Source organism: Bombina bombina, chromosome 5 (genome assembly GCF_027579735.1).
Source record: "Bombina bombina isolate aBomBom1 chromosome 5, aBomBom1.pri, whole genome shotgun sequence".
NCBI classification, from domain to species: domain Eukaryota; kingdom Metazoa; phylum Chordata; class Amphibia; order Anura; family Bombinatoridae; genus Bombina; species Bombina bombina.
Genome location: NC_069503.1, coordinates 577,595,771 through 577,622,682, shown reverse-complemented (window position 1 = coordinate 577,622,682; position 26,912 = coordinate 577,595,771). Strand labels below are relative to the sequence as shown.

At 41.9% G+C, this 26,912-nt stretch overlaps 1 protein-coding gene across 1 annotated transcript in view; it reads left to right on the top strand.

Annotated features, from left to right (window-relative positions):
• The window catches only part of LOC128661564 (collagen alpha-2(VI) chain-like), a 62,334-nt gene that overhangs the window by 4,608 nt on the left and 30,814 nt on the right, over positions 1–26,912 (top strand). The window contains exons 2-3 of the mRNA XM_053715806.1: positions 3,133–3,195; positions 4,066–4,128. Coding sequence (XP_053571781.1) covers positions 3,133–3,195; positions 4,066–4,128 — 126 coding nt within the window. The remainder of the gene's footprint in view (positions 1–3,132; positions 3,196–4,065; positions 4,129–26,912) is intronic.

Here is a 26,912-nt window from a genome sequence, read left to right as displayed (position 1 = left end):
TCATGCTCTATCTGAACCACGAAAGAAAAATGTTGGGTTCAGTGTCCCTTTAATATCAATAAACCACAACATTTCTTAACCTGTCCTGCAAATATTTCCCTAATTGTCCCGGACACCTGCTCTCCTCCCCTTTTCTAGATATGTGCAGCGTCGAAAAATTTGGTTTGGTTCGGATCGATTCGGACCGATTCGAATTTCGGTTCAGATCGATTCGAATTCGGAAGAAATCGAATGTATTCTTTTCGGATTCATTCGGATTCTTTCGGATTCCTAAAAAATTCGGTTTGGTTCGATTCGGTTCGAATCGATTCGGAATTTCGGGATTTTGGTAAATGTTAAGGGGATATGCTGTGTATTACACTAGTTTACTGTACAATACTAGTGTAATACACAGCCATCCGAATCCATCCGAATCTACCGAATAAATTCGAATCGATTCGGATTTATTCGGTAGATTCGTCACTACCGCAATTCGGAAATTCGATTTAAATTGCTCTTTGTGTTGCCCGAATTAATGAAACTAGTTGTCTTCCTTTGTTAAGTTTCCCCACATTTGTGAGCTCTTAATACTTTTTCAAAGTCATCCATAGTGATAAATTTATAGCATGCAACTTTGAATTCTAAAGACTTGGATGAAGCTTATTCCGATGGCTGATATTTGTAGGGCACTGTAGTTAAAGGAAGAGTAAACAAAATGAAGTGTTATTGATTCAGGCAGAGCTTGCAAGTTTAAAGGGACAGTCAACACTCATGAAAACTTTCCATCATACCTTAGATCAACAAAAAAAAATGAGCCTGCACCACATCCCATCTTCAATAACACTAACGTTAGGTGGCTAATCTTCAATGAACATTTAGTTAACAGCGGCAGATATGGCCGCCAAACTCCTCCCCCTCCTCCTCCGTACCTTTCTTGTTTTAAATAAATACTCGTTCACAGGGACACTGTTCTATTTCTAATGCGCTATTAGAAATAGAACAGTGTCTCCGTGAACGCGGCTAAAGATTTGATTCTCATTGGCTGAAGACTTGGAGAAGAAGCCTCCTACGTAACAGGGGGAGGAGTTTGGCGCCATATCTGCCGCTGTTAACTAAATGTTCATTGAAGATTAGCCACCTAACGTTAGTGTTATTGAAGATGGGATGCGGTGCAGGCTCATTTTTTTTTGTTGTTCTAAGGTATGGTAGAAAGTTTTCATGGGTGTTGACTGTCCCTTTAAACAACTTTCCAATTCACTTCTGGTGTCAATTTTGCTTTGTTCTTTTGGTATCCTTGGTTGAAAAGTAAATCTATGTAGGCTGAGAGGAGTTTAGGATTGTGCATGTGTCTACAACAGTCTATGTCAGCAGTCTTTGCAACTATGTATAACATTGCAATAAACACTGCTGGCAGGCGGCTATAGACACATGCACATTCCTGAGCTCACCTAGGATTACTCTTTAACAAATGATACCAACAGAACTAAGCAACATTGATAAGAGAAATAAATGAAAAAGTTGCTTAAAACAGGTTTCAACAAACTCAGGTGCCAGGGAGCTACTGGTGCCTTCACATTAGGCCCTGTAACCCTGGTTCCCATGACACTCATGGATGAACCCCACTACCCCCTGCAGACCACAACCAGCTACACCTAAAATTTAGGTTGGGGCAGCTGGATCTTTTTTTAGGCCTCAAAACTGTAAAATACAAATCCAGCATGTATTATGTTATTAAAATGCCATGCTCTATCCAATGCATTTAAGTTTAATTTTGATTTTAATGTCAGTCTAAGGTGAGTAATGACATTAAAGGGACACTAAACCCAAAAATTTTCTTTCATGATTCAGTTAGAGAATACAATTTTATTTTGCTTGATTTTTTAGATATCCTTTGTTGAAGAAATAGCAATGCACATGGGTGAGCCAATCACACGAGGCATCTATGTGCAGCCACCAATCAGTAGCTACTGAGCCTTTCTAGATATGCTTTCCAGCAAAGAATATCAAGAGAATGAAGCAAATTAGATAATAGAAGTAAATTAGAAAGCTGTTTAAAAATGCATGCTCCTTATAAATCATGAAAGAAAAAATTGGGGTTTCATGTCCCTTTAAAAAGAATGGTCTAGTCAAAATTAAACATTCATGATTTAGATAGAGCAGGCAATTTTAACAACTTTCTAATTTACTCCTATTATCAATTTTTCTTTGTTCTCTTGGTATCTTTATTTGAAAAAGCAGGAATGTAAGCATAGGAGCCGGGCCATTTTTAGTTCAGCACCTGGACAGCACTTTCTGATTGGTGTCTAAATGTAGCCACCAATCAGCAAGTGCTACCCAGGTGCAGAACCAAAAATGGGCTGGCTCCTATGCTTACATTCAAATAAAGATACCAAGAGAATGAAGAAAAAATGATAATAGGAGTAAATTAGAAAGTTGCTTAAAATCGCATCCTCTATCTGAATCATGAAAGTTTAATTTTGACTAGACTATTCCTTTATAGCCTTGGATGTAAATTCTGTATCAAGACCTCTGAAGTAAATAACTGTAGTACCTGCGTAGGCAAGCTTGGTCAGCCAGGCCACAATCTCAACCAGCTTGAGAAGAAATACAGAGGTAGGGAGCCAAGTCAAATCCCAAGCCAATCAGTATTGGCAGTAGCCAAATCAGGAGACAGAGCAATGGTCAGAAACAAATCAGAGGTCGAAGCAAGTTGGGAATGGCGAGAGCCAACTGAAGAAGCAGAATAGCAGTCAACAAGCAGGCAGAACTAGAAGAAAGTGATACTTCCTCGTGATAAACAGAACAATGGTGCAAAAAAAAAAAATTTCCATCAAAAACTGACACAACACAAATACATGCATCTGTCTACGGGTGCCAAAAATGAAAGTTCAGTTGTGCTTTTATGGGTGCCAGAAATTAAAGCTCAGTTGTACTTTTAGATTTGTATCCCTAGACATGTATAGTCATCATTTTGTGTATTTTATGTAGCATTTTATCTGTGTATTTTATGTAGCATTTTATCATTTTTACGCATATTTCTTATACCGATACCTTTGTCCTTTTTTTTTTTTTTTTTTGCTTTTCTTCAGAATATACTGGTGCTTAAACATCAAACTAATCTACATTTTTTTCTTTAAATCTTTTTGTGACTAGGGTACAAGAGGACATTATGGAGCAAAAGGAGTGCAAGGACCAAATGGAGCTAAAGGAGACCCAGTAAATATGTGATACAGTATTTTCTAGCCAATAAATCTTGTGATTATAAATGACACAATAGTAAGAAGTATTGAAAGTCATGTTACCTATACAATTCCATTCAGTCTATTGGTATGATGTTTGGTAAGTTTGTATAGTAAATATAGAAATATAAATGGAACGTGGCCTTGTGCATACCTATGCCACATATACTATTTTTATTCTGTAATAAGAATTTCTAATTTGTTGCAGGTCGTGACCCATATCCTTTTTTTCTTCTTCAATATTTGTATTTTTATTTTTCAAAATGCATAATACGAATATCAATGTTTATTCAAGGTTACTACTTTTTAATATACACTCACTATCATAACTAAATCTGTCCTTGTTCAAGTGAAAGAAAGGGTATTCACCATGTCAGATTTACTATAATGATTGCTCACGTGTTTAGCTGTAAAGTACACAATTTATGTTTTATGTGTATATTTATATACAGTATATATATATATATATGTGTGTGTGTATATATATATATATAGTAGCAAGTAAAGAAGGCACTCTCCGTTTTTCAATGTACCATTTATTAAATACGGTTTAATGGTACATTGAAAAACGGAGAGTGCCTTCTTTACCCCGGAGGCTGTTTAAAACATTGAGTGCTGCTTCCTAACTTTGCATACTTACATATATATATATATATATATATATATAAACAGTATATACTGTATAAACACACACATATAAAATAGTTCTGTGCAGAACCTAAAACACACACCTTTAGTTAGTACAGATACAATTGAAAGCATTCATTACATTTAATTAATATTACCGCTACATAATTTGACTGGCTGTTACAAATAAACAATAATAACATAATATTATTCTGTTTAGGGAGATTATGGACCCAATGGGCAACCAGGAGAAAGAGGTCCTTCAGGCCAAGCTGGCTATCCAGTGAGTATTAATTTAATGTGGCATTTGTCACCAAAATCACATTTTTACTTGGTGCTTGGTTCTCTAAAAAAGCAGGAAGTGATATTGACAAATACAAATAAAATAATATAAATTACTTATGCAAAATTTAATAAATACAATAAAAATAAACAATAAATCTACACTTAATGCCCACGTGACCCGGAACAAGGGAGCCAATAGCTACACAGAGAATCTGTGGTGTGTATCGTTTTTTTGGCAAGGAGGAGGATAACTAACCTTGTACTGTAAATTTGCTTTCCGTAAGTTAAAACAAAACTTTGGACACCGCTATTGCATATTTATTGGCTGTTTGAATCAGATCCAGAGGACATTCTATTGGGACTTTGGGACTTAATTTTTTTTTAATTACTGTTTATTGATATTGTATTTATTAAATTGTGCATAAGTAATTTACTTTGATATTATTTGTATCAGTCCATAGCGCTTCATGTTTTTCTAGTGCCTGATCTACTTTGGTTTTCTATAATCAGTTTTATTAGTTGAGAGAGGGCAGATTTTAGATCTGGGCTTAGAAGGTCAAGCGCAGTTTGTGTGGTTTTACCTTAAAGGGACATAATACTCATATGCTAAATCACTTGAAACTGATGCAGTACAACTCTAAAAAGCTGACAGGAAAATCTCACCTGAGCATCTCTATGTAAAAAAGGAAGATATTTTACCTCACAATCTCCTCAGCTCAGCAGAGTAAGTTCTGTGTAAAAAGTTATACTCAGCTGCTGCCCAGCTGCAGGTAAAAAAAAAATATATATGAAGAAATAAACTGCAGCCAATCAGCATCAACAGTGCTGAGGTCATGAACTCTTTTACTGTGATCTCATGAGATTTGACTTAACTGGCTCAACCCCTTAGCTGTCCTGGGACAGACATACTGATTTGTTGCTTAGAAGTCCTTTACAATGGGATGTGGCTACTGAGGAACTTTTGAGGTAAAATATCTTTCTTTTTTACATAGAGATGGTCAGGTGATATTTTCTAGTCAGCTTTTTACAGCTATGCTGCATCCCTTGCAAGTGTTTCAACATTTGGATATTATGGCCCTTTAATTCTCTAAAGCTCTACACTCAGGCAAGATTATCGAAAAATATTTCTACAAGATCCTTCAAAGGAAGCTGGAAATACTTTTTTTGTTTTTTGTTACAAATTGTGCTGTGTATTTTGGTGAGGAGTGTTCATTACATTTCTATATGTTAAAGTGAGACACCTACATTACACTATAGTTATCAATAAACTAAGCATTAAAAAATCACATTAATGGTAAGCATTAAAATTCTTAACAAAATTTGAATTCAAATTATACTGTAAAATTCTTATTTAAAGGGACACGAACCCCAATTTTCTTTATTCATGATTCAGATAGAGCATGTAATTTTAAACAACTTTCAAATTTACTTATATTATCTAGTGTGTTTTGTTCTCTTGATATTCTGTGTTGAAAATGAAAGCTAGGCAGGAGCTGCTTATTGGTGGCTGCACATATATGCCTCATGTCATTGTCTCACCCAATGCATTCAGCTAGCTCCCAGTAATACATTGCTGCTCCTTCAACTAAGGATACCAAGACAATGAAGCAAATTAGATAATAGAGAATACAATTTTAAACAACACACTTACTTCTATCTGAATCATGAAAGACAATATTGTGGTTTCATGTCCCTTTTAAGTATAAAAATCACATTCAATGTATTTAAAAAATATGCAGTTAAAATCATATTAAAAAAAGTATAAAATTCAAAGAGTGCTTTATTATTCCAGTGAAAAGTGAATCTCACAGCATTGGCAAGTGTTTGTTCTTTGGGTTTGTCTGAAGTATTTAACACCTGCTGATCTCCCTGTTTTATTTTGCAAAATGTAATCCGTGGAGTCTGTCTTACCTATAAAACTGATAGAAAAAAAAATGTATGAGAAACTAGTAAATGCAAGTGTACTAAAACACTGCAATATGATTAGTATTTGCTTCAAAATTTGTTATCATTGTCAGGTGCTCCCTGGTAAATTTGCTCTCCCCTGTGAGATTCTCTATTCCAGAGAGTTTTATCCAGGTTCAGCCATTTTTTATAGAATTGTATAAAGTCTTCCCATGCAAGGGTCCATGTGATAATTCCAATCCATGACTGTGAGTTTATTAGGCATTTGATAGGAAGGACATTTCTCACTTCTAAAGTGATGATATAATTATATTACATAATAGACCAACTTTAGTTTTTTTGCTTTCTTTATTCCCTGTTATAAAAACTAATTACTAGACATGTTCATTTGTCATTTTATTGTACAACAAATGCTAAATGTGGCTGCAGACAGCGGCATTCATGTTAAAAGTGCAACAGACAAAAGACCTGGAAAAATTCACATTCACAAGAAGAAATCCAGCTCTAAAAAGAGCCGAATGCTGCTACTCGCGGCTATATTCAGCATCCATTGTACAATGCAAAAAGCAAATGTGCGTCTATTAATTACCAATGTAAACATGATTCAGATATATTTTTAAAAAAAGTATAAAATTTAAAGTTTGCTTTATTATTCCAGTGAAAAGTGAATCTCACAGCATTCGCAAGTGCTTGTTCTTTGGATTTGTCTGAAGTATTTAACACCTGCTGGTCTCCCTGTTTTATCTTACAAAATGTAATCTATGAAATCTGTCTTACCTATAAAACTGATAGAAAAAAATGTATGAGAAACTAGTAAATGCAAGTGTACTAAAACACTGCAATATGATTAGTATTTGCTTCAAACAATGTTATCAGTGTCAGGTGCTCCCTGGTAAATTTGCTCTCCCCTGTGAGATTCTCCATTCCAGAGAATTTTATCCAGGTTCAGACGTTTTTAGAGAATTGTATGAAGTCTTCGCATGCAAGGGTCCAAAAGAGCCAAATGCTGCTACCCTCGGCTATATTCAACATCCATTTTACAATGAAAAGAGCAAATGTGCGTCTATTAATTACCAATGTAAACATGATTCAGATAGAGTATGCAATTTTAAATACCTTTCCAATTTACTTCTGTTATCAAATTTGCTTCATTCCCTTGGGATTATTTGATGAAGAGTAACCTATGTGGGCTCAAAGCAGCTATGGAATACTGGGCGCTAGCTGAACATATCTGGTGAGCCAATGGCAAGAGGCATATATGATCAGCTACTAGTTGTACATTGCTGCTCCTGAATCTACCCAGATATGCTTTTCAACAAAGGATACCATGAAAACGATGTACTTTTAAGTACAGGAGCAAACTGGAAACTGTATAAAATTGCATTCTTTATCTGAAGCATAACAGTTTAATTTTTATTTTACTATACCTCTAATCAAATTTCCCAATGACGCAAATGTTTATTAATATCTTGCAATAATGTTTCAGATTACAAGGTGTTTCTACCAAGCACATTTTGTATGATAGGCAAAAAAGAAAATCGTATAACTTTGATCCAAATATATAATGCACTGTGTTCAAAGAACATTACGTTTTTACAATACAAATGATAAAATTAGAAATATCATCAAATTGCCAGCTCAGGCATTGGAAATTGATATCACTCAGCAGCCTTGACATATACAAAAGTGTGTCAGTCACAAATTCAATTCAACACAAAGGAAAGTTACCTTCATGATCTGATGCTGACATGGAAAAATAGATCATATTGATGTTTGTTTAAAGGCTATTTACAATGGGGATTAAAATGTACTGAATAGTCATATAGCAGTGCACTTGGTATTAAAGGCAAAACTGATCTGTCACAATGTGCCCCAGAAACACGTTTTTATATATTAAAGGGACAGTCAACACAAAAAGTGTTATTGTTTTAAAGATAGATAATGCCTTTCTATTCCCCAGCTTTGCACAACCAACATTGTTATATTAATACACTTTATAACATTTAAACTTCTACATTTCTGCCCTTAATCACACTCTTTTTTATTTGCTTTTCACAGCAGGGGAGTACTAGTTCATGTGAGCCATATAGATAACATTGTGGTCACATCAGTGGGTTGTGCACAACCCAGCACTAATTGACTTAAATGCAAGTCAATAGATAATAAATAAAAAGTCATGTGATCAGGGAGCTGCCAGAAGATGCTTAGATGCAAGGTAGTCACAGAGGTAAAAAGTATATTAATATAACAGTGTTGGTTGTGCAAAACTGGGGAATGGGTAATAATGGCATTATCTATCTTATAAAACAATAAAATATGTTGAGTTGACTGTCCCTTTAAAGCTAGCTTGATATATATATATATATAAAACTACCATAGAATTCTTTAGCTGCTAAATATCTCAAATCAAAAAAATAAATATTTCAACAGTTTTCATTTTCAGATTTTAGTATAAGTAATGTGCATAGTTTTCAGTAGTGGTGTGACAAGCAAAAAATTTCTTTCATGATTCAGATAGATTATACAATTTTAAATATTTACTTTTTATTATTTTACCAAATGTGTGTCGTTCCCTTTGTAACTTTTTTTTTTTTACTTTTTTTTTAAAAAGCAGCAATGCACTACTGGGAGCTAGCTGAACAAATCCAATTAGCCAATGGTCAGAGGCATATATGTGCAGCCACCAATCAGCAACTAGCTCCCAGTAATAAAGATCTGTGAAAGGGATCACAAAAAAGAGAGGGCGCCTCCTAGTGCAACATTGCGAGAGTGATGATACAACGATACATATGATGATATTATAGTCACAATGAGAGCAGCACCAGTGTGCTAATTGAGACCCAGCTACACTGATCCTGTGACAGGATGATGAAATCCGATATATCCAAAGAAATTGCAGGCTCAGGCTTCCATAAAAAGTAGCAATTTATTGATACAATTGTTTATAAAATTCAGGGATGTAGACAATTTCACCCCAATAAATAAAAAGAAGTGTTAAAAACAGTTGCAACGCGTTTCTCAGCCAGACTGGCTGTTTCCTCAGGCATCTGTCTGACTAATGGAAGCTCTGGCTTTGTAAACTAAAGGTGTACCTAATGGCTCCTCCCACCCCATGTTCAGGTGGTTATGCATAATTAACAATTAGCTGTGACAGCATAGCTTGCATATAGAACATATAAATTCCACCTATTGGCATACATATATAAATAAATAGATTAATACCATTTATACAATGGGCCAAATAACCCAAAAAGTAAATATAGTCACTATATTATTATTTACCTACTATGCTATACAGACTAAATGATAAAAGAAATAACGAATATGAATTAATAAAAGTAATTCACAACTTGAAACAAATCGTGAACTCCATAGGAGTGAATATTTATTCAAACCTTTTCAAGTAATAACTTGTAGCTCTCTCATTAGATGAGTCAAAACTTTCATGTTGTGTTATAGAAATAGTAAAGCATATTGGATAGTGTAGTTTATCATGTTATCTGGGCTACTCGAATCATGGAGTAAAAATCCATACAGGACTAGTGACTAAATATATACTGTATATATATATATATATATATATATATATGTATATATATCGATACCTTATTTTTAAAAAACTTGATGATCCGTTCAGCTTCAGTGTATGTTTCTATACTTTGATGTGATGAATCACTAAAGATAATTAGTTGTTTCAACTGCATGGTGCAGTGAACCTGCCAGGATATCTGTGATTTGTTACTAATGTGAAGGAACTATGGTATCGTCATGTTAATGTTGATCTGCTATTGGTTACGTCTAATGGGCGTGTGCGATATCGTCTCCCAGTAATGCATGTCTGCTCCTGAGCCTAGATATTAAACTAATATACCCTATTTGAATCATAAAAGAAACATTTGGGATTTTATGTCCCTTTAAGAGTATGCCTAGTTGGTCCCTAGAGAGCTTTTGCACTACAGTGAGCCTAAGCCATAATGCAATGGTAATAAAATCATGTTACATTAAAATAAAGAGTGAAATAAAATATTAGAAAATCTAGTTGTAGAATTGATAGTGTTTTTATGCAAAGAGAGTGTGTTTGTAAACATGTTTAGAATTGACCAATAGTCTGCTTGTTCATATGACAACATAAAGTGGAAAAATGCAGAAAGAATGGATAAGTATACAGATAATACAGGAGATAGAGCACATTGCTGCTGAATTCAACATCATAAGTTTAACCCCTTAATGACCACAGCACTTTTCCATTTTCTGCCCGTTTGGGACCAAGGCTATTTTTACATTTTTGCGGTGTTTGTGTTTAGCTGTAATTTTCCTCTTACTCGTTTACTGTACCCACAGATATTATTTTGAAATATTTTTATTTAGGTATTTGTACGTGCATACATAAAACAGAAAAACACAAACAATAATCAAATGAACCCAACATTACTTGTACATAAATCTCTCTTATGAAATAACTGAATTAAAGTCACAGTTGAACCTGCTATTACTATCTCTCTATGGAATGGTCCGCCTTTCTGCATTTCCTGCTCTCTCCCCCCTCCTGGAGGCCTCATAGTAGTGAATGTAGGGTTCCCATTGCAACAGGAATGCTTCCTTATTATTTAGGGTTTCGGCGGCTGCACTCGCTTTCTCATAGTGATAAGTTATTTTTTGTTTTACCCTTTCAAAACCGGGAGGGGTACTCTTCCAGAATTGGGCAATACACAGCCTAACTATAGTACAAATCCACATAATTAGCTTGTTATTATGTTTGGTGAATCCCCCAATCGGGAAGTGTAGTAAAGCCTGTTCCATAGTTAAAGTCACCCTCTTCTGAAATATCTCGCTAATGAGGTTGGAGGTATGGTCCCAAATTTCCTTAGTGTGTCTGCAACCCCACCACATGTGTGAGTAGGTCCCTGTTTCTCCGCACCCTCTATAACATAATTTGGCAAGTGGATCATTTCCCCCTCCCGGTCTAGCCGGGTAGAGGTACCATCGAAAGGCCACCTTAATAAAGTTTTCCTTGAGTGTTGCGTTTTGCGAAAAAGATAGCCCACCTACTAGGTGTTCTGTCCACTTTTCGGCAGACCACGTTTTCCCCGTATCTTGTTCCCATTTTAACATGAGATGAGATTTATCAGCTCTCGGTGGTCGGTTGAAGATTTTGTATAGGACTGAGATACTCCTCCTTATATAGTGAGTCGATAAACTAAGTGTTTCTAGTGTAGTGCAGGGCGGAGCCTTTCCATTACCCAATATCTGTTGAACCCTAGATTTTAATTGTAAGTAATGATACCAGATGTGTTTATCTTCAAAGTCTAGGGCTTGGTATTGATCGTAAGTCATCAGTGATCCTTCTTTATGTACATCTGCTATCCTATATAGCCCCTTGATCCATTTTTGCTGTATAGTTGTGTCAATGAGAGAAGTTTGAGTTATTAAAGGGGTAATTTTCGATTTCTTATTGAGTAGGGGAAATCTTAAATTAAGCTTTTTCCAAATGTGTAAGGTATGTTGTATAGTGATATAGTCATATTTTTTGTGTGGCGTGGTGTTATCAGGGGTCCATAATAAATTAGATACTGGAAAGATATTTGAAACCTTAGATTCTATGTGAACCCATTGTGAAATGTTACTGATTTGGAACCACTTTAAGGTTTGTGCCATTCGGGCCGAGTAGTAGTATGGTACAAGGTTTGGTAAGCCCACCCCGCCCCCCTTCCTATCTGTGCACATGGTTTTTTTATTAATCCTCGCTCTTTTGCCCTGCCATATAAAGTTAAGAATGTCTTTTTGGAGTTTGTGCAATTCCGTGATTGGTAGCGTTATTGGTAGAGATCGGAATAAATAAAGTAGCTTAGGGAGTAAGGACATCTTTATGGATATGATTCTTCCATATAAGGATAGTTTCAGTTTCATCCACTTCGCCAAAAGCTCTTTGGCATGTGTGAACATTGGTAAGTAGTTCAAGTGGTAAAGGGAATGTATGTTGCTGGATAAATTAATTCCTAGATATTTGATTGATTTTTTTGGCCAACTAAATGAAAAGTTTAATTCCATTAATTTTTTGGTGTGCTGTGGCAATTTAATACCGAATGCTTCGCATTTACTCTCGTTAATTTTATATCCTGAGATACGTCCATAACGTTGTATAAGGTCATAAACTGGGGCTAGAGAGAGAAGTGGTCTGGTTAATGTTAGTATAACGTCATCAGTGAATAAAGAGATTTTATGGTCAGTCTGTCCTACTTTAATACCTGTAATGTCATTATTGTCTCGAATTTTAGCTGCTAAGGGTTCTATACTTAACGCAAATAATAGTGGGGAGAGCGGGCATCCCTGACGTGTTCCATTATTAATGTGTATTGTGTGAGATTGGTACCCGGAGAGTTTAACATGAGCAGAAGGATAGGAGTACAATGATTTAATCGCATCCGCAAAAGAACCTTTAATTTTCCCACCCTACCAAGCACTGCAAACATAAAGTCCCAGTCAATCCTATCGAACGCCTTCTCTGCGTCCAAAGACAGGAACAGAGAAGGCGTTCCCCTTACTGTGGCTACGTTGATTAAGTCTATTATTTTCCTCGTGTTGTCTGGTGCTTCCCTTTGCATAATGAACCCAACTTGGTCGGGATGGAGTAGTTTGACGAGGAGGGGGTTGAGGCGATTTGCTAGAATTTTGGTGAATAGTTTTATATCTTGATTAATTAATGAAATGGGCCTGTAATTTTGACAATGGTTTTTATTTTTCCCCGGTTTTGGTATGACTGTGATTCTCGCCATCAGCATTTCCTTGGGTATGTCCTTACCCTGCATCATCGAATTAAATACCTGGGTTAGTTGCGGTACTAATAAGGGTTGTAGTGTTTTATAAAAAAGTCCAGAGTAACTGTCAGGGCCCGGGGCTTTTGAGCCTTTAAGGTTCTTAATGCTTAATTTTATTTCCTCTTGGGTTATGGGTCTATTTAGAGAGTCACATTCTTCTGCTGTAATGGTTGGGAAGGGACTGTCTTCTAGGAAATCTAGTAATTCTGTAGTCTTGTCTTTGTCTTTATTGCTAGTCTATAAGTTATATAATCTATTGTAGTAGTCTGCGAAAATATTCGTTATATCTTGGGGGTCGTTAGTAATTCTGTTGTCTGACGTTTGCAACTGAGGAATTGTAGTGGTTCTAGTGATTTCCTTCAGTTTGTTAGCAAGCATTTTATCTGGTTTGTTTCCATAGATGTAGTACTCGGTGTCAATTACTCTTATTGATCTAAGTGCCTCTTTGTTTAGGAGTTTATCTAATTCCTCATTTATTGATTTTAATTGTTTGGATATGGCGTGTGTAGGGCGTATACTGAATTGTGATCTCAATTTATTGGCTTCTACTCTTAGCTTTGTTTTTGTAGCTTCCATGAATGTGCGTTGCTTGGCGGATTCTGCAATCAGAAGCCCTCTAGTATATGCTTTCAATGCTCCCCACTCAAGGATTGGGTTATTAGTAGAGCCCTTATTAAGTTCAATAAATTCTTTAATTTGCTGTTGTACTCTATCCAAAATCCCACTATCCTGGAGCAAAATGGGGTCAAAGGTCCACGTTTTAAGTCTGCGTGGGTTAATCATTCCCGTCAAGGTTGCTGTCACAATGGAGTCGTCAGACCATGAGCAATTTTTAATTGAAGCTCTGGTTAGTAGGGGCATTAGGATTTGGCTTATGAGGATGTAGTCTATTCTAGAGTGTGTTGTATGTGCTGGGGAGTAGTAAGTGTAGTCCCGGACAGTTTGGTTCAATGATCGCCAGCTATCTATCAGATTGTGATCTGTGGTAAGGTCTAAAAGGACTTTACTCTTCTTTTTAGGCTTGTCAGTTTGTGAGAAAGCTTGAGTCGTCCTGTCTATTTTATCATTCATAGTGCAGTTGAAGTCACCTCCTACAATTGTTTTATATCTTTTCCACAGTGTGAGATGTTTGCTCACCTTGGAAAGGAATTTTGCCTGTTGATCATTTGGGGCATATATGTTGACTATTAGGACATTGGTGTTTTGTAATGTTCCCTTTATTATTAGAAATCGTCCCTCCCTATCCCGCACAACTGATTCTTCGTGAAAATTCAATGTAGAGTGGATTAGTACTGAGACCCCACATTTTTTTTTTTGGTCCTATGGCGTGGTATTGTGTGGGGAAAGCTTTATCCCAATATTTGGGAGTGTATTGGGGTGTGAAATGTGTTTCCTGCAACATTACTATGTGTGCATTTAGAGCTTTGTATTCTATAATTGCTTTCTTCCTCTTGATGTCCGAGTTTAAGCCTCTTACATTATGTGAGATTATGTTTATTGACATGATGTGTCTGTGTAGGGGGTGTAGCTCGACCGGTACCTGTGGTTAAACAAGAGAGGAACCCAAGTCTTGACATCCTGGGGGAGAGCAGTGCGGACCATCCTATTTGTAGTCTCCTCATTCGGAGAACAAACCAAATCTATATTATGAGCAGAAAGATAGCAAAGTTCATTATATGACAATGAGATATACCTGGTAATGAGAGAGCAGATTTCAAGAATTTCAATTAAGAGTACAATAGATAAACCAAAAAGTCGAGCAATGTTGGAGAATATATCAAACAAGTGAACATGAGGAAACATTATTTGACAAATAAACCTGAAATTGTTAATATGAACATGCGCATTTCTTTGTAACTAGACGAGGGTGGGGATAATGGAGGAGGATGAGGGACGAGGAAAGGTAGGGAGAGGGGACAAGGGGAATAGGGAAGGGGATAGATCCTGAGAATTTAAGCATGGTTTTAATATGCAACATTTAGTCCTGCAATAAAGGTGGTAACAATAATATGAAATGCTACTAGGACTAAGTTTTGGGATGGTGTTATCAATCAAAAATCGGAAGAGATAGGCTCTTCCTATTAACACTAGCGAACTATAAGACTCTGTAACTTTAGGTAAGAAGAACAAAATTTGAACTGACAACTGGGAAATGATGAATGTGAGCCCACTTGCCACTTGCCAGGGCTCAGTTTAGTCCAACCAGTCCATGGACCGATCCTGAACCTTTAAAGTCTATATACTAAACCTCTTAATCAATCTGAAGAGTCCTCATCGTCGGTTAGGTGGGCTGCCTGTGTAGTGTTGCTTAACTTCGTTTTTTGTCTCTTTGCTTTACCATTTTTCCCCACTGGGGTCCATTCTCTTTGGATAGATTTCTTCTGAGGTTCTGGGATGGTAGGTGAAATGGGAAGGTCTGTCTGGATTTTTAGTCGGTCCAGTAAGGCTTTTCCTTCTTCCAGAGTGGAGCATGCGTAGTTGCTGTTTTGATAAGAAAAGGTTAGCTTAAAGGGGAAATTCCACCTGTATTTGATGTGCTCTTTGGTGAGGGCTGTGGTTAAGGGTTTCAAATTTCTTCTTTTTCTTAATGTAATAGGGGCAAGGTCTGCGAAAATCTGGATGTTGTTGCCTTCAAATGCAATGCATTTTTTTTCTCTAGCAGCTTTCATAATGAGCTCTTTCACATGATAGTAATGCATCTTAAGAACTACGTCTCTGTTCGCGTTTTGCTGGGGTCTTGTAAGGGCTCTGTGTACCCTGTCCATTAGTAGTAAGTTCAGATCGAGGTCGGGCACTAACTGCTGGAACAAATCAGTAATGGTTGCTTCTAAATCTTTATAGGATTCTGGGAGATCCCGGATTCGCAGGTTAGATCTGCGTGATCTATTTTCAAGATCTTCAAGCTGGTCCTCCAGTTTAGTTATGTAAGATGCGTTGTCCTGGATGGAGCTTTTAATAGCGGGGATTTCTTCAGCTATATTGTCTAGTCTTTCCTCGATTTCTGCTGTTCTCCCTCCTATTTCTTTAATATCTTGTCTAATCTCTTGTAAAGCTGTTTTAAGTTCTTCTTGGAACAAGGATTTGATCTGAGACAGTAGTTCTCTGTTGAGGTCTTCTGGGTTAAGGGCTTCGGGGCCCTCTAAATTGCCCGATGACGGGCTGTTGACTGTAGCTGGGTGATTTTTATCTGTACTTTTCTGTTTCAGTTGCGACCTAGACAGGCACTCCTTAACCGTTTGGGACTTATTTTTCATGCTGGCCTGTTTCATAGGGCACAATAAGACTGTTTGGGAGAGGGTAGAGGACACGTCGTGTTTAGTGTAAATGATGGTTCCCTTTTATTTCTCAGGATCTAGTTAGGGGATTAACTTCTTATGCACATGCCTGCTTATGTCCAATAAATAATTGGAGTTACATGTATAAAAGGTTTATTGCCTTGCTCCACTCCTCTGCTCTCACATCAAAGCAACAAATGAAAGGAATCTGATGCTGAAGAATGTGTGATATCACTCTCGTCAATTGACTAATAGACCCCAAATGAGTCTCTCCTAATTTTCCCAGGCCGCTGCTAATAGGCACCACAGCCTAGGTAGGGGGTTCAGTTCTGATGGGTCTATAGAGAGGACTTGTGTGTTGCTTAAAAAATTCTGAGATTTAGGCACATACTCCGCAACAGGGTTTTAGGACAGTGCAGGTTTCAGTAATGTGAATAGGGAGAATGGGTGTAAGATGGCGTCTTTTCCCGCCGTTTGGGGAACTGCTTATAACACTCTACTATGCAGTCTCTGTGTTACATTAAATGGTGCCGCTAGAGTCCCTCCGGTTTAAATTTAATGTATTTGACTGTCTCCCTTAATATGGCCAAAAGTGCAAAGGTGTTCTTACTTGCTGCTTGCTTTCAACCCTCCTCAAGTTCTTACCGTGTGGGTCAGCTTGCCTCTCTCTCCATTGCCGTCTGGGATTGCAGACAGTGCCTTATTCTGATCCCGGTGGTTGGTCTGTACCCACAGATATTATATAACGTTTTTCTCGCCATTAAATTAACTTTCTAAAGATACCATTATTTTCATCATATCCTATAATTTACTATAATTTTTTTTTATAAAATATGAGGAAAAAATGGAAAAAAACACACTTTTTCTAACTTTGACCCCAAAATCTGTTACACATCTACAACCACCAAAAAACACCCATGCTAAATAGTTTCTAAATTTTGTCCTGAGTTTAGAAATACCCAATGTTTACATGTTGTTTGCAAGTTATAGGGCAATAAATACAAGTAGCACTTTGCTATTTCCGAACCACATTTTTTTCAAAATTAGCACTAGTTACATTGTAACACTGATATCTGTCAGGAAGCCCTGAATATTCCTTGACATGTATATATTTTTTTTTAGAAGACAACCCAAAGTATTGATCTAGGCCCATTTTGGTATATTTCATGCCACCATTTCACCGCCAAATGCGATCAAATATAAAAAAAAAATGTTCACTTTTTCACAAACTTTAGGTTTCTCACTGAAATTATTTACAAACAGCTTGTGCAATTATCGCACAAATAATTGTAAATGCATCTCTGGGATCCCCTTTGTTCAGAAATAGCAGACATATATGGCTTTGGCGTTGCTTTTTGGTAATTAGAAGGCCGCTAAATGCCGCTGCGCATAACACGTGTATTATGTCTAGCAGTGAAGGGGTTAATTAGGGAGCTTGTAGGAAGCTTGCCGGGTTAATTTTAGCTTTAGTGTAGAGATCAGCCTCCCACCTGACACATCAGTCCCCCTGATCCCTCCCAAGCAGCTCTCTTCCCTCCCCCACCCCACAATTGTCCCCGCCATCTAAAGTACTGGCAGAAAGTCTGCCAGTACTAAAATAAAAGGTGTTGTTTTTTTTGTTTGTTTTTTAATTATTCTGCTGTGTAGGATCCCCCCTTAGCCCCCAACCTCCCTTATCCCCCCCAAACAGCTCTCTAACCCTCCCCCTCTACCTTAATGGGAGTCATCTTGGGTACTGGCAGCTGTCTGCCAGTACCCAGTTTACAAAAAAAAAGTGTAGCTTCCCCTCCCCCAAAGACCAACCCCCCACCCCCTCCCATATCCCTTAGATCTTTTATTTAGCAATTCCCTCCCCCCAACTAATTATCACAACATTTTTCCGTAGTGTAGCGGTTCCCGCCCCCCCCCCCGTGCATGTGCGCCCGTGCACGCTCCTGATGGCTCCGCCCACGATCCGGCCTCTCAACTCTGCCAGGCCATCACCGATAGCCGCCCACCCGCCTCCCACATCGGCTCCCACCCACCAACGATTACGACCATCGATGTCCGATGCAGAGAGGGCCACAGAGTGTCTCTCTCTGCATCGGATGGCTAAAAACAGTTATTGCAGGATGCCTCAATATCGAGGCATCACTGCAATAACAGGAAAGCAGCTGGAAGTGATTAGGATTGCTTCCACCGCTTTCAAAGACCAACAACGTACAGGGTACGTCCTTGGTCGTTAAGGACATTTTTTTGGAGGAAGTACCCTCTACCTCGTTGGTTATTAAGGGGTTAAAGACACAAAACACATTTTTTTTTCATACAATTTAAAACAACTATCCATTTTACTTCTATTATCAAATTTGCTTCCTTCTCTTGATATCCTTTGTTAAAGAAAAATCAATGCACTACTGGCAGCAAGATGAACACATCTAGTCAGCCAATCACAAGAGACAAACGTGTGCAGGCACCAATCACGAGCTAGCTCCCACTAGTGTAGGATATGTAAATATTCTTCTCCAACAATGGATACCAAGAAAACAAAATGCATTTAGAAATAGAAGTGAATAAAAAAGTGTCTTAAAATAACATGCTCTATCTAAATCATGCAAGTTTAATTTTGACCTTCCTATCCCTTTAATTTCCCCTCAAGGCTTTTTAGTATGTTTCATTGTTTATATTTTACTAGTCCTAAAGCCCGTTCACACGGGCCATTTTTTGCAGTACAACGGTCCCACCCCTTGCTCTCTCCCCCCCCCTTTTGATTTCTCTCTCCCCCTCTCTTTTGCTTTCTCTCTCCCCCTCTCTTTTGCTCTCTCTCTCTTCCCCCTCTCTTTTGCGCTCTCTCTCCCCCTCTCTTTGCGCTCTCTTTCCCCCCTCTCTTTTGCGCTCTCTCTTTCTCCCCTCACTTTTGCGCTCTCTCTCTCCCCTCTTTTTTGCACTCTCTCTCCCTCTCTCTTTTGCTCTCTCTCCCCTTCTCTTTTGCTCTCTCTCCCTTCTCTTTTGCTCTTTCCCCTCTCTTTAGCTCCCTCTCTCCCCCCTCTCTTTTGCTCTCTCTCCCCTCTCTTTTGCTCCCTTATCTCCCCTCTTTTGCTTTCTCTCCCCCCTCTCTTTTTCTCTCTCTCTCTCCCCCCTCTCTTTTGCTCTCTCTCTCTCCCCCTCTCTTTTACTCTCTCTCTCCCCCCTCTCTTTTGGTCTCTCCCCCTCTCTTTCTCTCTCTCTCTCTTTTGATCTAGCTCTCTGGCACGCGTGCGACCATGCCCGCTCATCGCAGACCACGCCCACTCCCGGCCACGGACAGCAGATCAGGTAGACTCTAAGGCCAGGTGTGTTTGTCCTCGCACTGTCTCTACTGCGCATGATAGCTTCGGACAAACACACTTGGCCTTTTATATTATAGGACTAGTCCAAAAGCCTGTTCACACGGGCCATTTTTTGCAGTTCAGCGGTCCCACCCCTTGCTCCCTCTACTCCCTCTCTTTTGCTCTCTCTCTCCCCCTCTCTTTTGCTCTCTCTCTCTCCCTCCCCCCTCTCTTTTGCTTTCTCTCTCCCCCCTCTCTTTTGCTCTCTCCCCCTTGCTCTCCTCCCCTCTCTCTCCTCCCCTCTCTCCCCTCTCTCTTGTGCTCTTTCCCCCCTCTCTTTTGCTCTCTCCTCCCTCTCTTTTGCTCTCTCTCCCCTCTCTTTTGCTCTCTCTCCCCCTCTCTTTTGATCTCTCATCCCCCTCTCTTTTGCGCTCTCCCTCTCCCCCTCTTTTGCTCTCTCTCTCCCCCCTCTCTTTTGCTCTCTCTCTCCCCCCTCTCTTTTGCTCTATCTCTCCCCCCTCTCTTTTACTCTCTCACCCCCTCTCTTTTGATCCCTCTCTCCCCCTCTCTGTTGCTCCCTCTCTCCCCCCTCTCTTTTACTCTCTCTCCCCCTCTCTTTTGATCTCTCTCCCCCTCTCTTTTGATCTCTCTCCCCCTCTCTTTTTCTCCCTCTCTCCCCCCTCTCTTTTTCTCTCTCTCTTTTGCTCTCTCTCTCCCTCTCTTTTGCTCTCTCTCCCCCTCTCTTTTGCGCTCTCTCCCCCTCTCTTTTGCGCTCTCTCCCCTCTCTTTTGCTCTCTCTCTCTCCCCCCTCTCTTTTGCGCTCTCTCTCTCCCCCTCTCTTTTACTCTCTCTCTCTCTCCCCCCTCTCTTTTGGTCTCTCCCCCTCTCTTTCTCTCTCTCTCTCTTTTGATCTAGCTCTCTGGCACGCGTGCGACCATGCCCGCTCATCGCAGGCCACGCCCACTCCCGGCCACGGACAGCAGATCAGATAGACTCTAAGGCCAGGTGTGTTTGTCCTCGCGCTGTCTCTACTGCGCATGATAGCTTCGGACAAACACACTTGGCCTTTTATATTATAGGACTAGTCCAAAAGCCCGTTCACACGGGCTATTTTTTGCAGTACAGCGGTCCCACCCCTTGCTCCCTCTACTCCCTCTCTTTTGCTCTCTCCCTCTCTCTTTTGCTCTCTCTCTCTCCCCCCTCTCTTTTGCTTTCTCTCTCCCCCCTCTCTTTTGCTCTCTCCCCCTCGCTCTCCTCCCCTCTCTCTCCTCCCCTCTCTACCCTCTCTCTTGTGCTCTTTCCCCCCCTCTCTTTTGCTCTCTCCCCCTCTCTTTTGCTCTCTCTCCCCTCTCTTTTGCTCTCTCTTCCCCCTCTCTTTTGATCTCTCATCCCGCTCTCTTTTGCGCTCTCCCTCTCCCCCTCTTTTGCTCTCTCCCTCCCCCCTCTCTTTTGCTCTCTCTCTCCCCCCTCTCTTTTGCTCTCTCTCTCCCCCTCTCTTTTGCTCTATCTCTCCCCCCTCTCTTTTACTCTCTCTCCCCCTCTCTTTTGATCCCTCTCTTCCCCTCTCTGTTGCTCCCTCTCTCCCCCCTCTCTTTTACTCTCTCTCCCCCTCTCTTTTGATCTCTCTCCCCCTCTCTTTTGCTCTCTCTCCCCCTCTCTTTTTCTCCCTCTCTCCCCCCCTCTCTTTTTCTCTCTCTCTTTTGCTCTCTCTCTCCCTCTCTTTTGCTCTCTCTCCCCCTCTCTTTTGCGCTCTCTCCCCCTCTCTTTTGCGCTCTCTCCCCTCTCTTTTGCTCTCTTTTGCTACCTTTCCCCACTCTTTTGCTTTCTCTCCCCCCTCTCTTTTGCTCTCTCCCCCCCTCTCTTTTGCTCTCTCTCTCTCCCCCTCTCTCTTTTGCTCTCTCCCCCTCTCTTTCTCTCTCTCTTTTGATCTAGCTCTCTGGCATGCGCGCGACCACGCCCGCTCACGCCAGGCCACGCCCACTCCCGCCCACGGACAGCAGATCAGGTAGACTCTAAGGCCAGGTATGTTTGTCCTTGCGCTGTCTCTACTGCGCATGACAGCATCGGACAAACACACTTGGCCTTTTTTGCAGTACAGAGGTCCCACCCCTTGCTCTCTCTCCCCTCTCTCTTTTGCTTTCTCTCCCCCCTCTCTTTTGCTCTCTCCCCCTCTCTTTTGTGCTCTCTCTCTCGTGCTCTCTCTCGCTCCACCTCTCTTTTGCTCTCTCTCCCCCCCTCTCTTTTGTGCTCTCTCCCCCTCTCTTTTTCGCTCTCTCCCCCTCTCTTTTGCGCTCTCTCTCTCCCCCTTTCTTTTGCGCTCTCTCTCCCCCTCTCTTTTGCGCTCTCTCTCCCCCCTCTCTTTTGCTCTCTCTCTCCCCCCTCTCTTTTGCGCTCTCTCCCCCCCTCTTTTACGCTCTCTCTCCCCTCTCTTTTGTGCTCTCTCCCCCTCTCTTTTGCGCTCTCTCCCCCTCTCTTTTGCGCTCTCTCCCCTCTCTTTTACGCTCTCTCTCCCCCCTCTCTTTTGCGCTCTCTCCCCCTCTCTTTTGCGCTCTCTCCCCCCTCTCTTTTACGCTCTCTCTCCCCTCTCTTTGTGCTCTCTCTCTCCCCCCTCTCTTTTGCACTCTCTCTCCCCTCTCTTTTGCTCTCTCTCTCCCCCTCTCTTTTGCTCTCTCCCCCTCTCTCTCCTCCTCTCTTTTGCCCTCCCCCACTCTCTTTTGATCTCTCTCCCAACTTTCTTTTGATCTATCTCCCCCCTCTCTATTGATTTCTCTCCCCCCTCTCTTTTGTGCTCTCTCTCTCTTTCCCCTCTCCTTTGCTCTCTCTCTCCCCCTCTCTTTTGCTCTCTCTCACTCCCTCCTCTCTTTTGCTTTCTCTCTCCCCCCCCCCTCTCTTTTGGTCTCTCCCTCCTCTCTTTTGCTCTCTCCGCCCTCTCTCTCCTCCCTTCTCCCCCTCTCTCTTGTGCTCTTTCCCCCCTCTCTTTTGCTCTCTCCCCCCTCTCTTTTGATCTTAATCTTCCCACTCTTTTGATCTCTCATCCCCCTCTCTTTTGCGCTCTCTCTCCCCCTCTTTTGCTCTCTCTCCCCCTCTCTTTTGCTCGCTCTCTCCCCTCTCTTTTGCTCTCTCTTGCTCCCTTTCCCCACTCTTTTGCTTTCTCTCCCCCCTCTCTTTTGCTCCCCCCCCCCTCTCTTTTGCTCTCTCTCTCTCCCCCTTTCTCTTTTGCTCTCTCCCCCTCTCTTTCTCTCTCTCTTTTGATCTAGCTCTCTGGCATGCGCGCGACCACGCCCGCTCATGCCAGGCCACGCCCCCTCCCACCCACGGACAGCAGATCAGGTAGACTCTAAGGCCAGGTATGTTTGTCCTTGCGCTGTCTCTACTGCGCATGACAGCATCGGACAAACACACTTGGCCTTTTTTGCAGTACAGAGGTCCCACCCCTTGCTCTCTCTCCCCTCTCTCTTTTGCTTTCTCTCCCCCCTCTCTTTTGCTCTCTCCCCCTCTCTTTTGTGCTCTCTCTCGTGCTCTCTCTCGCTCCACCTCTCTTTTGCTCTCTCTCCCCCCCCCTCTCTTTTGTGCTCTCTCCCCCCTCTCTTTTTCGCTCCCTCCCCCTCTCTTTTGCGCTCTCTCTCTCCCCCTTTCTTTTGCGCTCTCTCTCCCCCTCTCTTTTGCGCTCTCTCTCCCCCCTCTCTTTTGCGCTCTCTCTCCCCCTCTCTTTTGCGCTCTCTCTCCCCCCTCTCTTTTGTGCTCTCTCTCCCCCCTCTCTTTTGCGCTCTCTCCCCCTCTCTTTTGCGCTCTCTCCCCCCTCTCTTTTACGCTCTCTCTCCCCTCTCTTTTGTGCTCTCTCCCCCTCTCTTTTGCGCTCTCTCCCCCTCTCTTTTGTGCTCTCTCCCCCTCTCTTTTACGCTCTCTCTCCCCCCCTCTCTTTTGCGCTCTCTCCCCCTCTCTTTTGCGCTCTCTCCCCCCTCTCTTTTACGCTCTCTCTCTCCTCTCTTTGCACTCTCTCTCTCCCCCTCTCTTTTGCACTCTCTTCCCCTCTCTTTTGCTCCCTCTCTCCCCCATCTCTTTTACTCTCTCTCCCCCTCTCTTTTGCTCCCTATCTCCCCCTCTCTTTTACTCTCACTCCCATTCTCTTTTGATCTCTCTCTCCCTCTCTTTTGCTCTCTCTCCCCCTCTCTTTTGATCTCTCATCCCCCTCTCTTTTGCGCTCTCCCTCTCCCCCTCTTTTGCTCTCTCTCTCCCCTCTCTTTTGCTCTCTCCCCCTCTCTTTTGCTCTCTCTCTCCCCCACTCTTTTGCTCTATCTCTCCCCTCTCTCTTTTGCTCTCTCCCCCCCTCTCTTTTGCTCTCTCTCCCCCTCTCTTTTGATCTCTCATCCCCCTCTCTTTTGCACTCTCCCTCTCCCCCTCTTTTGCTCTCTCTCTCCCCCTCTCTTTTGCTCTCTCTCTCCCCCCTCTCTTTTGCTCTATCTCTCCCCCTCTCTTTTACTCTCTCTCCCCCTCTCTTTTGATCCCTCTCTCCCCCTCTCTTTTGCTCCCTCTCTCCCCCCTCTCTTTTACTCTCTCTCCCCCTCTCTTTTGATCTCTCCCCCCCTCTCTTTTGATCTCTCTCCCCCTCTCTTTTGCTCTCTCTCCCCCTCTCTTTTTCTCCCTCTCTCCCCCCCTCTCTTTTTCTCTCTCTCTCCCCCTCTCTTTTGCTCTCTCTCTCCCTCTCTTTTGCTCTCTCTTACCCTCTCTTTTGCTCTCTGTTGCTCCCTTTCCCCACTCTTTTGCTTTCTCTCCCCCCTCTCTTTTGCTCTCTCTCCCCCCCTCTCTTTTGCTCTCTCTCTCTCTCTCTCCACCCCTCTCTCTTTTGCTCTCTCCCCCTCTCTTTCTCTCTCTCTTTTGATCTAGCTCTCTGGCATGCGCACGACCACGCCCGCTCACGCCAGGCCACACCCACTCCCGCCCATGGACAGCAGATCAGGTAGACTCTAAGGCCAGGTATGTTTGTCCTTGCACTGTCTCTACTGCGCATGACAGCTTCGGACAAACACCCTTTTATATTATAGGACTAGTCCTAAAGCCCGTTCACATTGGCCATGTTTTGCAGTACAGAGGTCCCACCCCTTGCTCTCTCTCCCCTCTCTCTTTTGCTTTCTCTCCCCCCCTCTCTTTTGCTCTCTCCCCTTCTCTTTTGCGCTCTCTCTCGCTCTCTCACTCGCTCCACCTCTCTTTTGCTCTCTCTCCCCCCTCTCTTTTGTGCTCTCTCCCCCCCTCTCTTTTGCGCTCTCTCCCCCTCTCTTTTGTGCTCTCTCTCCCCCTCTCTTTTACGCTCTCTCTCCCCTTTCTTTTGTGCTCTCTCCCCCTCTCTTTTGCGCTCTCTCCCCCCTCTCTTTTACGCTCTCTCTCCCCTCTCTTTTGCGCACTCTCTCCCCCTCTCTTTTGCGCTCTCTCCCCCTCTCTTTTACGCTTTCTCTCCCCCCTCTCTTTTGCGCTCTCTCCCCCCTCTCTTTTATGCTCTCTCCCCCTCTCTTTTGCACTCTCTCTCCCCTCTTTTGCTCTCTCTCCCCCCCTCTCTTTTGCGCTCTCTCTCCCCCCTCTCTTTTGCACTCTCTCCCCCTCTCTTTTGTGCTCTCTCCCCCCTCTCTTTTACGCTCTCTCTCCCCTCTCTTTTGTGCTCTCTCCCCCTCTCTTTTGCGCTCTCTCCCCCCTCTCTTTTATGCTCTCTCTCCCCTCTCTTTTGCGCACTCTCTCCCCCTCTCTTTTGCGCTCTCTCCCCCTCTCTTTTACGCTTTCTCTCCCTCCTCTCTTTTGCGCTCTCTCCCCCTCTCTTTTATGCTCTCTCCCCCTCTCTTTTGCACTCTCTCTCCCCTCTTTTGCTCTCTCTCCCCCCCCCCTCTCTTTTGCTTTCTCTCTCCCCCCTCTCTTTTGCTCTCTCCCCCCACTCTCTCCTCCCTTCTCCCCCTCTCTCTTGTGCTCTTTCCCCCCTCTCTTTTGCTCTCTTCCCCCTCTCTTTTGATCTTAATCTTCCCACTCTTTTGATCTCTCACCCCCTCTCTTTTGCGCTCTCTGTCCCCCTCTCTTTTGCTCGCTCTCTCCCCCTCTCTTTTACTCTCTCTCCCCCTCTCTTTTGATCTCTCTCTCCCCCCCCACTCTTTTGATCTCTCTCCCACCCTGTTTTGATCTCTCTCCCACCCTGTTTTGATCTCTCTCTCCCCCTCTCTTTTGATCTCTCTCTCCCCCTCTCTTTTGATCTATCTCCCCCTCTATTTTGCTCTCTCTCCTCCTCTATTTTGCTCTCTCTCCCCCTCTCTTTTTCTCCCTCTCTCCCCCCTCTTTTTCTTTCTCTCTCCCCCTCTCTTTTGATCTCTCTCTCCCCCTCTCTTTTGCTCCCTCTCTAGCCCATCTCTTTTACTCTCTCTCCCCCTCTCTTTTGCTCCCTCTCCCCCCTTTCTTTTACTCTCACTCCCATTCTCTTTTGATCTCTCTCCCTCTCTTTTGCTCTCTCTCCCCCTCTATTTTGCTCTCTCCCCCTCTCTTTTTCTCCCTCTCTCCCCTCTCTTTTTCTTTCTCTCTCCCCCTCTCTTTTGCTCTCTCTCTCCCCCTCTCTTTTGCTCTCTCCCTCTCTTTTGCTCTCTCTCCCCCTCTCTTTTGCTCTCTCTCCCCCCCCTCTCTTTTGCTCTCTCTCCCCCATCTCTTTTACTCTTTCTCCCCCTCTCTTTTGCTCTCTCCCTCCTCTCTTTTGCTCTCTCTCCCCCTCTCTTTTGCTCTCTCTCTCCCCTCTCTTTTGCTGTCTCCCCCTCTCTTTTGATCTCTCTCTCTCTCTCTCTGTCACACGCGCGACTGCCCCCGCTCGGCCATGCCCATGGACAGCAGATTAGGTAGACTCTAAGGCCAGATGTGTTTGTCCTTGCGCTGTCTCTACTGCGCATGACAGCGCGAGGACAAACACACAAAAAGATACTCAGTTAATTTCGTGCATATGTTTTAAGGAGAAATAAATTTTACTTTTAAAGTTTTACATATTTATACATGCAGAGCAAACTATCTAAGGATTTATCACAACTTCAGACAGCTTTGGTCCCAAGGTTCAAATTACAATCTAGGCACAAAATATTTTTTTAAAGTCTTGAAAATGATCAGAATCTGAAGAAAAATTTGTAGGCCAGGTAGTAAAGTTGTTTATGGTTTATCTATATATCAGCTGACAAAGAGGGTTAAAATATATATGGGGCCCACGTTTTTCATTCTTTTTTTAGTAAAAATGTTTTAAAGGAAAATTAAACCCCAAATTTTTCTTTCATGATTTAGGTAGAACATGCAATTTTAAACAAATTTCCAATTTACTTCTATTATTTAATTTGCTTCCTTCTCTTGTTATCCTTTGCTGACAAGTTTACCTAGGAAAGCTCAGGTGCAGCAAAGAACCTAGGTTCTCGATGCTGATTGGTGGCTGCATATATATAGATATACTGATTATCATTGGCTCACCCATGAGTTCAGTTAGAAACCAGTAGTGCATTGCTGCTC